A 17,540-nucleotide genomic window follows, 5' to 3' on the forward strand; every position below is an offset into this window, starting at 1 on the left:
GGTCCATCTGGTTGAATCTTGTGAGATGAAAGTCACACTGACATGATCCCCCATGTCCATTTTCAAATCTATCTACGGGAAGTCCAGAAGGATACATCAGGTCAAGCAATCTGAGTGTGTTGTTAGTATCCTAGTTAAATGCAATGTGTCCTATTAATATAGATCCTAGTACCCCAGTATCCATGTTTGTCAATTGTTGTCATGTCATCGGCTGAACTTAGAAGCACTTGTTGCATGCATTTGTGTGCAGTCAATCCTTACTAGTAGCTGGTATGTTCTTTGTCTATCTCTTCAAGCTCAAGAGCAAGGAAACCCTATGCTCCTGCCCGGGCTCGTTGTTTACTTGTACAAACAAGTGTTAATGTCTGGTGTGGGGAAAAGCAATCTGGTTTGCGGTGGTGATGATATCCTCTTGCTTCCACTTATTCGGATGCCTGGGAGTAGCGGAATTCCCCCTTTGGTAGCTCCATGTGCTAACAGGATGGAAATTTTTAATTCTCAAAAAAAAAAAAGGATGGAAAATTTTGGCACTTCTACAGTTCTGTTTGGGAAAGCACCTGAATTCTGCAATAGGTTATGGCTAATAATATCGAGAACAGATTTGAGATCACAAATTGATATCTACACGTAATATAAGAGCACTATCAAAGCCACTTCCTTCATACACATCCTGATTCTCGTTTCCCCTTTGATACTATATATGTTGTCTATCTGCAGTTCTGCATCTCATACAAAGAAAAACAATACCCTGAAATCCAGGTCTCGTAACAAACTACAGAATCCATAAAAAGGAAACGAACTGCTGCTCTGGCGCAACAGGTTCGGTACACTATGTATGTAGAGCTAATGTATCACTTGTATCCAACACTGTCTTTTCGGCATCATCTTTGCATTGCAGTTTATGAAAGAAGTGCATCTCGTCTGCAATGGTCACTGTCCAAACCGCGACCATATAAACAAACTCCTCAGGCACTTTCTGCACCTGGACCAAGATCACCAGCGGCCACAGATAAATTACATGGCATACAGATGAGCTGTGGCCCTTGTTAATCCCTGGCAGCTTTGTTTCTCCAAGCAGCGATGGGCTTCGGGAGGTTGTCGAAGAGAGGCTTTGGGAGGCTGTCCAAGAGCATGATTTGGAGAGGAAGAGTGAAGGCGTCTGGCTTCAAGTTCCACTTGCTCCTCAGCCACACTGAAGCAATGCTGTTGTCTGAATCTTGGAACTCCGGGGTGCTTGATGATTTCCTGACGGCCAGCAGGCCATCACCGTACGAAGGCACCAGCCCAGCCGCTAAGAGATCTTGCTGGCTACTGTTCATATCTGGCCGACTGCCCGACTTTGGCCTCAGCGCCAAGCCTTGCCCGGCGGCCCTCGCCGACAGGCCACCGCTGTTGTCCTCCCATGCTGTGAGCTCAATATCGGCTTTCTGGCGACGCCTTATTTGTTTTTCAGCATCATCAGTCTCCCAACTTTCATCCCCATTTACAACAGGGAAGCTAGTCGATATGCTTCTAGCTTTCCTGTGATGACCTGAAGGATGATTCAGATTCAGAAATTAGCAGAACTCAGAGCTAGCCAGGTTTCATCATCCAAGCAGCTAGTGATGATTTTTACCTTTATTAGCTGTCACCATTTCGGTGACTTCATCTGCTGCATCCCGCTCAGGAGCCGGAGCAAGGCCATAGTATCCCTGCAAGAGGCTCATGGATGGCGAGACCGTGCTCCTCGGCGGTTTCGGAAATGGATCCAATGCAGCATTTTTCGGAGGGCGTCGCGTTGTCCATTCCCTGAAATAAATCATGGAAAAGCATGAAGAAATGTAACAGCAAGGAAATGCACTTGTCTCCAGATCCAAGTGTACCAGCAAGGAAGTCCACTGATATTTAAACGCACTACAGTAGTCAGCGTTAAGGGCATCACATGGTGTCATCATTAAACTATAAATACCAATTGGAGTATAGTGTATCTAGTATCGAGGACGATGCATGTGTGTCTCTATCTTCTTGTTGTTGTCGGTGCGGCGATTTGTTAAGTTTTGATTTTTGTAGATATGCCAAGCGCAGGAGATGTGTCCGTGAAGAATATAACAAGTGTGTGTGTGGGCATTGGGCGGTGAGTGCAAGCATGTGGAGAACAGCAAGCATGTTGACTGTGTCGACATGCAAGATCTCTCATTTTCTTTTTACGTTGCCTTTCTCTGAATGTTCCCACCATCATGTATGCACCTGTAACCGGGTGGGCCAAGACCCCTTTGGAAGGTTCAGATAAAAGCTCCACCGAGTTTCCACTTGTCACAAAGTGTCAATCTGGGTGTCAATGTCAATAGTAAATGGGTGTGCCTATGTCTAAGTTAACTGAGATTTTCTTAAGTCTCAGCCAACTCAAAAAAGTGCAACTACAAGTTATAAAAAAGTGCAACTCGGTTCAGTTGCACATTTCCATCAGACAAGTGCAATCACACTTTTTTCTATGATGTAGTGTTTTCGTTTGCGTGCGTTTCAGCCTAACCTGCCTACCTCAGTGGAATTTGATCCGCAGATTCAAGTGTACCAACAAAAAAGTCCACTGCTATTCAGAATCAAGTGTACCAGCAAAGAAAGTCCACTGGTATTCAGAACCAAGTGCACCAGCAAAGAATTCCACTGAAATTCAGACTCGGTACAGTAGTCAGCGAAATGGCATCACATGGCGCCATAATTAAATTAGAAATGCCAACTGGGGAAGCAAACAGTACTACTAAGAATGCATACAGTATAGTATTGACTGTACATGCATGTGAGAGTATCTGTATTTGCCTGTCGGTGCCATGATTCTGTTCACTTATGATTCTATGTACCTATGCCAAGCGCAGGATCAGGACATGTGTCCGTGAAGAACATAACAAACGCGTGCGGGCATCGGGCGGTGAGTCGAACCATGTGGAGGCCAGCAAGCAAGTCGACTGTGGAGGCCGACACCTATCTGCGTCCACAGGAAAGATCTCAACTTTCTTTCCGCGCGCGTTGTTTCTCGCTGGACGTTCCCACCACCACTATGTGTGCAGTCCAGCACTTGTGAAGGAGTGGGGGCGAAGAAGACCCCTTTCGAAGGTTCAGAAAAAGCTCTGCTCTCTCTCTCCACTTGGCACTAGGTGTCAATGGAGTGTCTCGCCGTTAGTGGTCAATGGCGAGTGGAAGCTTGTGTTGGTGTGTGTTGATTTCAGCCGAACCTTCCCACCTCACTCGCTGGATTTTGGGCTGCCTACCTCGCCGGATTTTGACCTGCTTCCCCATGGTGGGACAACGCCAAAGCACCACTACACATTTTTTTAGGAGAAGAAGAAAAAATACACAAGTCGGTGGCAATTCTAAGCTGAATTATTCTCACGACTTCAGATTGACCGGACCACGCGTTCACACGAGACGAACTGGTGGAATTAGGTGAGGTTGTGAGCACGCGAGTTTGGACGCGTCACAAGGAAACCAGGAAGACGTAATCCCTCTTAACAAACTTGCAATCTAATCAAGGAAAGAAAAAAAAAGGAAAGAGATGCGAAAGGAGGCGAGGTTGTGTACCTGGCGGCGATTGGGGAGGAGGACGGAGGGGAATGGGGCGCGGCGACGGCGGCGGGCGGGTGCCTCCCCGGCAGCGGGATCCGCAGCGTCTTGTGCGCGAACATCTGCAGGTCGGCGGTGAGGCCGTTCACCCGCTTCACGTCAGCCACCTGGAATCAACCAACGGACGAATGAATGCATCCGATTAGGAACCAAGAAAATCGATGGAAATCGAAAACGGAGGGAGACAGAGGCGGCTGGTTGGTTGCATACCTCGACGCCGTACTTGATGGCGACGCCGGCGAGCGTGTCGAACCTGCAGACGCGGTGGAGGATGTAGCGGCCGCAGGATGACATGGGCGGCGGCGACGCCGACTGCTCCACCTCCTCCGCCTCCATCGTCGCCGCGCCGCCGACGCCGAGGAAAAAGGCGGCGTCGTGGAAGGGGCAGCCGGCGCCTTCCTCCTCCCCCCGTGTGGCGGGCGTCGGCTGGACGCCCATGGCTGGCTCGCTCCGTCGCCCTCGCCCGCCGATCCGGCGCCTATTATTAGGGGCGCGCGTCGGCGTCGTCGGTGGCGAGGCGAGGCGAGACGAGAGACAGAGGATGGATGGAGGGAGCAAATAAAAGCCAGCGGCGCGGCCTCGATTCGTGTTGTTGGGTTCGTGCGCGCGCCGCGACCCGGCTCGTGATGATGTTCGTTTCGAGCTAGGTCCAACACGCCACTGGAACCAACTGGGGAGTTTATTTTATTTTGTTCTCTGTCCATCCTGAGACCCGGCTCATCATTCCGTTTTGTTTGGTCAAGCACTCGACCGCCATTTCGGCCAACTTTTTACTTACCTGTCCCGGCCTTTCGGGTCCGTTTTGGTTTGTCACAAAAGTTTGTGCCACACAAAACAAGCAAAACTTTGGACAGTGATTAAAGGGATTGGCTATACTTCTTTTTTTTCGAGAGCACGCGCAAAGCGTGTCTTATCTTTATAGAAGATGAAAGCATAACAACTTACAAGAACAGCACCTAGGTGTAGGTGCTGAGAACACACACATGCGCCGCCCTCCTTCCGCCTAGGCCTACTCTCTCGCTATATCTAGCCTCACTCCTCTCCTAGCTCTCTTCCACAGGTGGAATCATCTCTAATCTGGGTGACCATTTGGTCCACCGTCTTCTGCTCCCTGTCGTTACTGAAAGCCCTCGCATTCCGCTGCTTCCATATCGTCCATGTCGTGCTGATAACCATGGAGTCGAACCGCTTCCTGTCAAACCTCCTCACTCGCTTGCGGGCCTCCGTCCACCATCTCTGCAGGTTTCCCGTGAACCCTGGGTCTGCCATCCTTAGACCTGCACTATGCAACACCCTGCACCACGCCTGTCTCGCATAGGGGCATAGGGTTAGAATGTGGTCCACATTATCCTCCTCCTGCAGGCATATATAACATGCGTTCGGGTGCTCTTGCAACCCATGTCTCGCCCTCCTATCCGATGTCCACAGGCGGTATCTCAGAGCTAACCATGCGAATATCTTGCATTTCATGGGTGAGAAGGAGCCCCAAATCGGCCTACTCATACTCCATCTCACACTTCCTTGGCATAGCATCTCATATGTGCACTTTGCCGAGTATGTTCCAGCCTCCGCATCTTTCCAAAGTATGCGATCTGGTGTCGAGACGTCTCTCTAAGGGATTGGCTATACACGTGTAAGAATTCCATTTGAAATCTTGGGCACTGTTTCTGGCCTCGGGATTTGCTACGAGATTCGTGCTTCGACCACGCCATTCGTTACTTCACCCTCGACGTCGAACAACGCTTCACAACGCTCGGTGGACTCTATACTGGACGACTAAAATTGCGGCGACTAAAATTGTGATGCCATATGTCTATGCACACCGATACATAGATAACGAGGCAGATGAAGAATAGGACCGGACCATAATAATTGACGAGTGCTATGTATCCATCTAGCCGGGGGACGTGACGGCGAGGCCCCGCCACGACATGGAGTCAAGACTCAAGACCACAAGGCCTTCGAATTTATGGGTTCATCTAATCGACACGACTACTACTAGGAAAACTCCTCTTTTGATCGAATTTTATTAACGACATTGGTTAAACCCTAGACTCGGTGGTATATATTGCCACTTAGAACGTACCCGAACACTAGTGGAAGTATATTAGTTGTCTGCCAAAACGAAGAAAGGCGCGCGGAGAACCCTAGTTGGCCACCTCCAATGATGGCAACTTCAGCTAACATGACGTTAACGCCGATGTGTATGTACAACTGTCGTCTCACCGAGGAAATAACAAATCATGAACATAAAGTAAAAAAAAATCATTTGATTCTTTTTCTACTAAATTTGCATAATATTGGTCAAACAAAGAATATTAAACTTGCACAATCGCTTCCAATATGATTTTGTACAAATATATATCTCCAATGAATTCTCCTGTAATTTTAAGACCTTATTTAACACATGCATGCAGATTTAGAATTGAACTGATTCTAATAAATAAATTTGCGGCAATCCATTTAAATTATAAAAATTAACTTAAGATAGTTTCTTAGGAGACCAGTCATGCATATAGTCTTAGGTCTCCATAAATATTTTAGGATTTGTTCCTTAAAATTGAAATGCAATTATTCACCTCAATTTTAGTTAGTTTTAGAAATTCTCCGCCTCGTTTGATTCACAGGTTGGTTCTTGTGCACGACCCGGCTCGTGGCGTCGCGTGACATGTTTGTTTCCACGCGTCTCTCTCGGCAAGGGCTAGGTCCAACACGCCATGAGCAAAACAAGCTAGCTACCCACACTGGATGCTTTGCAACTGCAAGCAACTTGCTCCTTTTATGTTGTTTTTTCAGCCCAGAAGCAGCGTGTCCTTTTCGTTTTTTCTTGGCAAATATACATTTCAGCTCAGAACCATGTGGGTGTATGGGCTAGGTTTAGGAGATGGCGCCGTTGACACGTACCCCCTTCCTTCTGTTTCCATCTACATTCTAGGCTAATTTTTTATTCAATATTAATTTAAATTCTAGCTTAGATTGGTTATTTACCAATCTTAAAACTCCCTCTATGCCAATATGTAGTCCCTATAAGATTTTTCCGAAGTCAAATTATGCAAACTTTGACCAAGTTTATACAAAAAAATATCAACATCGAGAATATCAAATCAATATGGTTAAATTTAACATGAAGTATACTTCAATATGATATACATGGGGTAATTTATTTTTTTTCTCAATAATCTTGGTCAAAGTTTGTGGAGATTGACTTTCGCGTAAGCCAATTTGTGTTATATTATGACAAGAAGGGAGTACTAATAAATGTAGTATTAGATCGTGTGGTACACGTGATAAGCTACTCTCAAACAAAAAAATGTAGTATTAGAATTTTCTAAAACGTAGATTAAATTAGATGGAGGGAGTAATGGAATAATCAAGAGCACAACAATAAGCCCACACATCAGCGAGAGGTTAGGCTTTGCAGGCATAGGGTGCAGTTAGGGGGAACGATTATGAAGGATTTATTTTCTTGGCCCGTATTTTTGTTAACTCGACAAAAGCCGGTTATTCCGATTACCACCAAGAAAGCTTTATACCGGACGAAATATACCGGTATTATATAATTTATTTAAATTTAAATATTTAATACATTTTGAATGAATTTATAAATTTGTCTGAGAGATCTCACATGGTATTATGACCGATATTTTTGGTACTTCCAAAAACTTATAATACCGGTTCCAGACATTATTTTTTCCCCAACCGAGAAAAATATATCGGAGATCATAACGGCGTGGTTGGTGGTTTCGTGTGACAATCAATTGCTCTAGCATTTTTTCATGTGGGTCATGAGGAGGTAAGCAGGCTGAAATATTTTGGGCAGCCCAAACATGTGTATGAGTACACCACTCATTCGAATTATACCCAAACATGTGTATGAGTACCTACACTTTATAGTCCGCGTATAAGGATGGGGAATGTTAAGCCTTACATCCATCTGCTAGAAAGAATTTATTCAAATTTTAGCTTAGCCTACATGTGAGAATGGAAGAGAAAGAAACCTAGGAAGAAACTTGTCATCAAGGTTATCAAGTTCATATCTACCATCTTGTTTCCTTGATGTTGTGATTCCATCACCTCTATCTGATTGTCCAGATCCCTACTTCTGTGTTCCAAGTTTGTTGTTGTACAATAGTGAAAGTTTTACATATGGAAGCTCTTGGTGCTCAAGCGCCTCAAGGAGTGGAGAAGAAGAACATGTTGTATCTCACTTTTGATGATAGCGGGAGATGATCTAGACGACTAAATCTATATATTTTTGGCGAAACACAGTATAGACGTCGATGCTCACAAATACATACATACAATCCATATGAAGGGACGCACAACCTACTTCTATGAGAGCCTCCGAGAGACTGAGTCCAAAATATTGATCCAGCGGGTCTTAGATTGATGAAGTCACCACAGAACTTTGCCTTGCACTAAAATATATTCCGTTTTTATGAGATACCGATGTGTCAAACATGTGGTTGAACTTTGTGTGTTGGGGTTGTCATTGCTCTCCTTACCATTCAACCACATGTTAGTTATCTATATATTTACTCTTAACTGTGTTTTTTCCCGTATGAATCTAATGTCACTATTATTGCTGCATTGTAAGACTGATAACATACCTTTCGTTTATTTTACCAAATTTGGCACTGTGCAACATGTAGAAAGGTTATGCTTATATGTGTACGTAACTGCATTTCGGTACCACCTTTTCTCAACATAGTCCAGGCGAACCGAATTTTCGTGGAGCTTTGCGTTACCAAATTCGGCACTGTGCAACCGGAGACATGACGCACACTAATTCACGGCCGGGTTTCAGTTTGCCATGCATGGTCAGGATAGGACAAGCAAAACGCAACCAACTTTCTTGACTTAAGCCGGTAGGTCACTTTCCCACCAATCCTGGAACAAGTATCGTTAGGCGTAGGCAGGCATCTCTCCCTTTCCGGTGGAAAATCCTTGGATGTACTGCAACGCAAAGTGGCGAAGAGAAACAACTTTCAAGCAGCAGTAATATCGTTGTTGTAATAGTACCGTAGTACTCCCCTACGTTGTTCTTGCAAGTACTTCCACTATTTCCAAGTATTGACCAAGAACAATTTTATTAGTATGTGGTTTTGTTTGACACAGATTTATGCTGGTAAATATAAGTTATTGGCCCATCTTTAAATTAAATTAATAAAACCAAGAAACATCAGCAAACCATAAAGTCTGATACAACTCAACACCAACACACACACACACACACACACATCAGCTCAAAGTCAGATAACCCCCGGATCGGTTCACAGAGGATAACGTCTAGCTAGCACACCACAGGGGGATCATAGCAAAGTACAAATAAAGTGGGGCGAATATAGATGAAAATGAAACTTAGGCTCTAGTATGCAGCCTCTGGACCTTGACCTTTTGCACCGCCTTATACAGTAACGTCTGATCTCTCAGTCTGACCAACACCCTTTAACACTGCATATCTGATAAGATGTCACTGCATATATGATGAGATGTGAAAAATACAGCAAAGTTACCAATCATTTTCCCTTCAATAATGAGCTTATTGTGAATGTTCCAGATGGTCTAGTAATGGGCCGCAAAGGTAACCATGTTATTCTATGAAGAGGGTCCGTCATCTCTTGGGCCAAATCAATGAATTCCCCAGTTCCAGCTGGGTTCCAATCTGAGTGAAGGAGTTCCCTAACTCCCACCCACATAAATCTTACCATAATGGACGAGAAGAAAATATGGTTACAATTCTCTGGCTCCCTGCGGAGAGTACACAACCCATTGGATGGGCCATGGTAATTTTCCACCTGATCGCCAGACGGAAGTCTTCCTCGGATGAGCTGCCAAAGGAAGAACTTGGGTTGTACCCTAGTCTGCCAAACCTCCTTGAAGTGAATGACCACCGCCCCTTGCGGCAAACTAAGGTAGATAGGCCTATAAGAGTATATCCCAGGCGACTCGATGGACTAGGACACCTCACCCTCCAGGTTAGATCAAAGCATGTATCTATGTACTGATCGGGCAAAGGTGTCCGATCTTTCGATGAGATGAAGATAAATCGATTTGTTGGTGGAGTTCGTGCTTGACGATCCGACTACACATGCAAAGCTCGTGCGCCAATGCAATCGCTAGGACAATCTCCGAGAGTTACTGATCTTGCGGGAGCACGATCAGCCTGACCAGCAAGGGTCTTAATTCCTACCTGAAATCGAGAACAAGTAAGAACTAAAGATGCAATCAGAATATTGCGGATATAGATGAAAGCTTGATTGATAATGGTGGGATTCCGAATAGTCGGTCTTGTTCTGGGCGTTGGCCTCAAAAGAAGTACACGTAGTTGCAGCAATTGGCTAACTTTTAATCTAATCAAAATCCAAGTTCTAATGACGGCTACAGAGGGATATATATGGGGGAAGTGAAGGGATTTTCGCCCAACCAGCTAGGGTTGGCCAAAAACACCCCTAAATGAGCCTTCCTCCACTTATATGGCCTCTTAAAATCTCCTAAAATACCTAATCCGAAAATACATGGGCCTGGCCCATTAAATAAGGTGACGCAGCACCAAAAATAACTCTTTGGACGAATTTTATGATGGAGTAACTTGTATAATTCATCCAAGCATCATTGCTTCACCATGGTGGCTTCAATGTTCTGAAATCCTCGCTTGCAACGCCATCCTGAATCCTTGCAGGTCTGCTGCCATCTCCATGCACGTTCCAATGCTTGGCGTCCATGCTAGATCCATTCCTAAATAATATAAATACATTTGATTTAGACAGCATCATATTCTCATATATATCAGGAAGGATTCCTAGTAACGAAGGTACCTGAGATGTGGTTGTAGGAGTATTGGCTGTATCTATCATAGCGATGTCCTCATCATGTACACATGTTATCTCACACCACTATCCAAGTAACGCTGAATTGCCTTCGGAAGTGGATGCTTCATTCACTTGGAGCGCCCCCCCCCCCCTACCCGGGTAGCCTGACCCGTAGTGAAAGGCTCGTCTCAACAACTGAAGAGACGAGGAAATCTAGCTCGAACTGGACCATTCCCATTCCACCAGTCAAACCAAAAGAATGTCCGCTGCAGTTGCACACCCTGTGCTTGGACCCCAGTTTTAAATACCATTTAATCTTTTGTATGGCGTTCCAAAATTGGGAACCTCTAGCGGGCACGACCCTAGAGAAGAGGTCCCTTCCTCCTAAATATTTTGCCCAGATCAACTCGAACCAGACCCCGTCACCACCCTGGTACAGTTTCCAAATCCATTTGAGGACCAGCGCGATGTTCGTGAACCTAGTATTGAGGATGTGTTGCCTGCCAAAACTCACTGGCGAGCAGCGACGAGCAACACGAAGAGCCGAGAGGCTCCCAGGACTGCTGATGGGCCCTGGTCCCTTGGGCGACGGCCCGCAATGCTCTGGCACATGTCCTGGTGATTGCAAGGCCGTGCCACCTGACCTATACCTGGGCAGGAAGGTATTGGATTGCTTCAATTAGTTTCCTGCATGGTAGACACGTAAACATTAAATGAGCCTCGATCGGCTCTCAGGTTCCCCTGTGAATCGGCTCGAATCGGCTCAAAGAGCCGATTAACCCATGGATCATAATGGATCTATGATAACATGGGTTTCCTACTTTATCAATACTAAGCTAAATCAATCTACGACAGTTTAGGATTTTCACCGTATAACCGGAACATCCTACGCGTAGTTGAGCCTGGCAGATACGAAAGATAACAGAAAACTAATCCTAGAGTAGGCCTAAAAACCAACACAGGGTCGATTCCCGGAACATCCCTTCTTGGATCAGCAAACCGTATCTTACGCACTACTGGATCGTTCAACTCGTTTGTAAGGCCTAACCATACAGATATCAAACTAATCCTTGAAGAATAAGGAGCAACTATAACAGATCGAATCTACTAAGCAAGGATAAAGCAAGACGCTGCCCTTACACCTAAAATAGGCGTAAGGACAGCTAGATATTCAAAGGCAGCACAGCTAAATACATATATCAGAAAAGCATCGATGCAAGACCTAAAACATCTTCGATAAATAGTGTTACTCGCCATCAAAAAGGCTTCAGTACGAGCAACACCAAATAACGAATAAACAGGTACTGCCTAGATCGCAAGATGCAATCTAGGCAGCATGATGCTTACCCGGAAGAAACCCTCGAAACAAGGGGTGGCGATGCGCCTGGATTGTGTTTGTTGTGAACGTGATCATCCTCCTTTCTCAATAACCCTAGATACATATTTATAGTCCGTGGACTTTCTATCTTTGGAAAATACCTAACTGTGTACGAGTCAAACTCTATCTCTTAATTCTAAACTAACATGCGATCTATCATAATGTACAGATACACGGGCAATCCAGCCCAAATTCACACACGAGGCCGATTCAGAAACACATTACGTGTATATCCTTCTAGCCCATCTCCATCGCGGTCCATCTCCTGATTTGGTCAAAATCTGGTGATAACAGGATGCCCAGGCCCCAAAATTCATTAGTTTTACATATTGTAGCCCAATCCACCATATAGTATTTCCTCTTGTCTCCCACTCCCTCCCAAAAGAAGTGATACCTTGGTATATCCATAGCCCTATGAGTTGCATCGTGCAACAAATAGATGCCCATGGAAAACATTGGTAGGCTAGAGAGGAAAGATTTGGTGAGTTCGAGCCTGCTAGCCAAGGCAAGGAAAATGCATTGCCACGTGTCAACCATGTGACCCACTTTCTTTGGTAGGAAGTCTCAATCCGCTACTCTAAGCATTTTATCCCTCACCGGTAAACCAAGGTACTTCATGGGTAGTTGACCCAGCTAGCAGTTTAGCATATTAGCAATCCTACGTTTCTCCCGGGCAGCGACCCCTGTCACCACCACCTCAATCTTGTCAAAGTTGATCTTCGAACCTAACAAGTTCTCGGAACAGGGTAGGAGAAATTTTAGGTTCGGAATTCCCACGTCAGATGGTTCAATCAAAATCATCGTATCATCTGCGTACAAAAGATGAGTCACAACCCGTATGAGATGGGAAACTACACCTCATAGAGTGGATCACCCTGACACACTCTATGCTTATTACAAAAGAAAAGGACCTATTTCCCTGCTAACATTGATTGCAGTCTTGCCTCCCATGACCAGCTGCATCAGGCGTTCATATGCATTTTCGAAGTCAAGCTTGAGAAGCAAGCCTCTAAGCTTCTTGACGGCGAAGCTCGTGAGAAATCTCATTCAGAGCAAGCACACCCTTCAAACTTATTTGTTTATAATGATGACATTGTATCACCAAATCACATGCTAACAGAGTAATTCTCGAACAAAGGTTTCGTGTCAACGGAACAAAATAAAAAAATACGTTTCAAATTTTTGAATGAAGTTGCTTCTAACAATGTTAACATGTGTTAGTACGTTGTACTCTCCTTGAAGGTTTTTTTCTCAAATACTCTATTTATCTATTAATATTAATAATCAATAATAGGACTACTACTTTCTCTATCTGAAAACAAGAGACTCGGGTTTATCTAGATTTGCATGTATGTACACATTAAAACAAGTATAGATACGTGCAATGCAAATATATATATATATATATATATATATATATATATATATATATATATATATATATATATATATATATCGGTACCGTCCAAAATTATGTTGCATATAATTTTTATCAAAGTCAAAGTTTGTTCCACTCTCACTGAATGAATATTCCAACTTTATGAGACACACAAATGTTAAACCTGGGGTTTAAACTCTAGTGGGCTGGGAGTACAACCATCCTCCTAATCACTCAATCTCAAGTTAGTTCTTCGTTGTTATTGTAATACTCTGAAATCATGATTTCACCCATCCTGTTAACTTGTATATTCAACATGTAATAAGTTGCCACGGTAGCGTCGGTAGGCATCTTTGTGATGTAAAAGGTAGGATAAATAAAATTCTTTCTTTCTTTCCTATAAAAGCCCGACTTCTTGGTAGTACAGAAAATGGAACCAAATTGCAGGCATGTCCATTGAATAAGAATGGAACATAACGTACAACCCTTGTGTACTAGGATCATGCTGGAATCATGATTCATGCATCCTCATTAATTTCGAGAGCTACAAGTTCCCGTCCACGAAAAGGATGGGCAGCGGCCGGTATGTACGAGTCCTTGGTGACTGCCTTTTTTTTTAGACCGAAGGCACAAAGTACCTGATTTTAAATTAATAAAGTCCTGAGGCGCAAACGGATACAAAAGTTTAGGGCACACCCCACAAACACACAAGACGAAAGATTCAGGCCACACTGACCACGGAAGTAGCATATTACAACCCAGGACGAACAAGGAAACGAGTGAAAAACTAAGTAGAAGGCCGGCTTGGCTGGCGTGGCTGAGGTGGAACACATGTCTGGTCAAAGAGAGCTTTAAGCATCGCCTCCAGCTGGGTCAGCAGCGGTTCGTCCTTGCCCCTTTGGAGAGGTCGCCATAGCAGCAAGTTAAGTCTGGTTAGGAAAAAGCAGTTTGCTGGTTGTTTGGGAAAAACAGCTTCGATTGTGAATTTATTTCGAATTTTCCAAAGCGCCCAGCAGATCGCCGCGAAAAAAACTCGCAGAATGCGTTTGGATTTGACATTCAAGTTTTGGATACACCTTTCCCAGGTGGTAAAACATGAGGGGTTCCATGTCACTCCGAGCATGTCCCTAACTCCAGCCCAGACAAATTGCGCCAAGACGCAGCGGAAGAAGATGTGATTTACGTTTTCAGGGAGCCCACACAGAGCACACAGCCCATGGTGACTGCCTTTTGTGTCGGTGGCGCTGGATCACTGCTTTTTGTTGCTGCGAGCACGGCGGCTCCATACCAGCTGTGGTTTTCCGGCACCGGCTGTGGTTGTGGTGCTGGCGGACGCGCCGTGGGCATGTCTGTCTGCATCTCTAATGGGGGGGGGGGGCGACGTAAACAAAAGCTGAGCAGCCGTTTGTGTCTGTGCAGATGAAAAATGCGTTTGGGACCAGGCCCAGTGGCTCTATGCATAATGTCGAGGTTATCTATGCAGACGTAAACCTGGTTCAAATATGCGCCTCGGATGCGTCTCTGTGGACGCTGCGTGGACGCGTCGAGTATCTGCTTCCGTCTGACAGACGTTTTGTCGGGCCCTCCTGACAGCGACCCAGGCTCGATGCGTCTTTTCAGGTGCGCCAATACTAGCGCCGAGGTGTCGCTTTTCAACACTCTCGGCCACGTTAATTGCCGATGCCTCGCGTGCCGAGCGGACGTCGCCCACCTCTGCGCAGGAAGTAATGGCGGTGTCACGTGTGCCACGCACGTCGCCTGCCTCCGGCCTACATAAAGAGGGGCGCGCGCATCTCATCTCCTCCCACGCAAAACCCTAGCCGCTGCACAACCTCCACCATAGTGGCGCCGCCGCACAACCTCCACCGTAGCGACGTCGCCCCACAACCTTCACCTTTGCCATGAGGAGCTTCAGGCGTGGCCAAGCTACCGCGCCTCCACCTCCGACTCCACCTCCCCCGGTCGAGAGCTTCGACGAGGAGTTGGAGGACGCCGAAAGCAACGACAACGTCCTCGACACGGCCATGGACGCGAAGTTCATGGCTGATGCGGAGCGGGAATCAGAAGAGGAACGAGCGGCCCACACAGCGTTCGACGACAAGATGGAACACCGCGGGGAGGCGGCCGCCGTAGAGGACGACTCTGTTAGCGTATGTCCTACCGTATGTGTATGTGTACGGAGTAGTACGCCGACGTAGACATACCAACCTTGTATTTGCCATGTATGTGGGCTTTTCCCTACACTATATAAACATTCAAACGATGCCCTAGAAGGGTACGCATCGTTCCACGATATCTGACATGGTATCAGAGGAGGTCCTCTTCCTGACCTAGCCGCCGTACTCAAGCCGCCGCCGCCGCAGCTCTCCGCCGCTGCCGCCAAAACACATCAAACCCTGCCGACGCCGCCTTCTGCCGTATCCGCATCAAACCCAAAGCCAAAACACGTCCCAGCCTACAAAACGCTGCCGCCGCCATCAATCTTGATCGCCGCCGCCAGATCAAAACAAATCTCAAGCCAAACCGATCTCTGCCGTCGCCGTTGTTTGCTTCCGCCGCAGTGAAGCCTACAATCAACAACACACAAAAACGCCTGTATTCTTTCACTTCATGGCGTCCTCATCGTCCTCGGCAACCGTCCTTCATGCAGCTCTCAGAGCGCCGCCGGCGCAGTTTTTGACTCGTGAAAATGCTCTGGTGTGGAAGGCGCTTGTTGTTCCTGCGCTTCGTGGAGGTCGTGTCCTAGATCTTGTCGAAGGATCCGAGGGAGCACCTGTAGAGAAGCTGGAAGCTGAGGATGAAAACAAAAAGAAAGTCATGATCGAAACCCTGAGTATGCCTCCTGGATCGCCCGCGATCAACAGGTACCACGGCTCCTCCTTCTGTAAGTCCCTTTTTAAATACAACGCGAGTCTCTCGAAGCATGCCTTGTATACTGATTCTTCTTAATTTAAGGACCTGCGATGCGTCATATCTTCCCTGGAGGCCTTTGCCTCTCAATTCACCTCCTTAGAGGCAGACAACGTTCGGCTGCAGGAGGAAGTTAAATCTTCTTCTTCGAAGTTGGACGGCGCCATTAAGAAGGCTGCCATGGCTCGCCAAGAGGTTGATTCTCTGAAGGAGGAGCTGGGCAAACTGAAGGAGAGGCTGAAGGAGGAGGAAACTCGAGCAGCCGAAAAGGATGAGCTCCTTCGGCAGGCCTCTTTGGCTCTACTAGGTAAGCTCTTTTATTCGCCTCTGCCGATTATTACTCTTACAGATTCACTCCTTTGTTAATGATCTTTCCCAACTTTTATCTCTCTGTAGAAGCTGCCAACATTCCTGCTGCCGCATTGGACGCGGTTCCAAACAACTCTCCAGCGAATGGTGTGTCGACGGCTCTCGCCTCCCACCAGCTTACGCGGGAGCTTCTCGAGAAGGGGAAAGGTGCCCTAGCGCGGATGCATCTTATGATTTTTCCCAAGCTCAAGCAGGACAAGACTCTTGTGCAACTAATCGAAGCCTTCGCGGTTGACACCAAGGAGGTTATCGAGGTATTCAAGCGTACCTCGTGTACCTACGGTGCCCTTCTTGCCTTCCAACTTATGATGGGTCATGGTTTTAAGGCTGACATCGAAGAAATGACTAAGGAGCTGTCGAAAGGGCAAGATGGGAAATTTGTTGACTTAAGTGTCTTTACAACGCCTGCCCTTACTTGTGCTCGCCAGCTCCTTGGACTAGTATCGTCAAGGAAGACATCGACTGGACCCAGCCTATCAGCCCAGACCCAAGCTCCCTGACTTTTTGTAACAAACTTTATTCAGGCTGTTGTGGAATATTGTTCTTTTGCAAACTCATGCTTGTAATAAACTCCGTGTTTGGCAATGTTGCTAGCACACCTTTACTATGATATTTTCGCTTGCGCCTCACCTCTCCCGATGGGAGTTTCCTTGGGCACTTAATTTGACCATATCTGTCATCCTCTCTTTTATTTAACACTGTTTTCCTGCAGGTTTTCCTAGTGCCATCATTTGTCGATGACTCTTCGGGTGCTCTTCCTGAAGTTGATCGGATCCAGCGCATGAAGGATCGGATAACTCAGATGCAAAAGGACTTGCGCAGTACATATGCCTTAGCTGCAATTGTCAATAAGAAGAGCGAGATTGCAGCCGTCGTGGAGCGGTACGCTCTTACTGAACTGCACAAGGCCACTGATAGTTCAAACTGTAAGTTTCTTGGCCCCGACTCCCTTTGTTAACAATGCCTTGTCTGAGCCTCAAATTATTTTCTTCGCCAGTCATAGCTCTAAACCGTGCGGAGGAAAACAAACGGATTCACGAGCGTGTCCATGCTTTAACACAACTGTCCTCAGCCAAAGAGATTTTTTGGCGGGAAC

At 46.1% G+C, this 17,540-nt stretch overlaps 1 protein-coding gene across 1 annotated transcript; it reads right to left on the minus strand.

The window, feature by feature from the left end:
* Nucleotides 1-668: 668 nt before the first annotated feature.
* LOC124694704 lies at nucleotides 669-3,912 on the minus strand (the record flags this gene model as incomplete). Its single annotated transcript, XM_047227658.1, has 4 exons — nucleotides 669-1,531; nucleotides 1,616-1,788; nucleotides 3,556-3,704; nucleotides 3,808-3,912. Coding segments are annotated over 4 exons (912 nt in total), but the record flags the coding sequence as incomplete, so codon positions are not given.
* Between the last annotated feature and the right edge of the window lie 13,628 nt (nucleotides 3,913-17,540).

Source organism: Lolium rigidum, chromosome 3 (assembly GCF_022539505.1).
Source record: "Lolium rigidum isolate FL_2022 chromosome 3, APGP_CSIRO_Lrig_0.1, whole genome shotgun sequence".
In the NCBI taxonomy this organism is placed as follows: Eukaryota; Viridiplantae; Streptophyta; class Magnoliopsida; order Poales; family Poaceae; genus Lolium; species Lolium rigidum.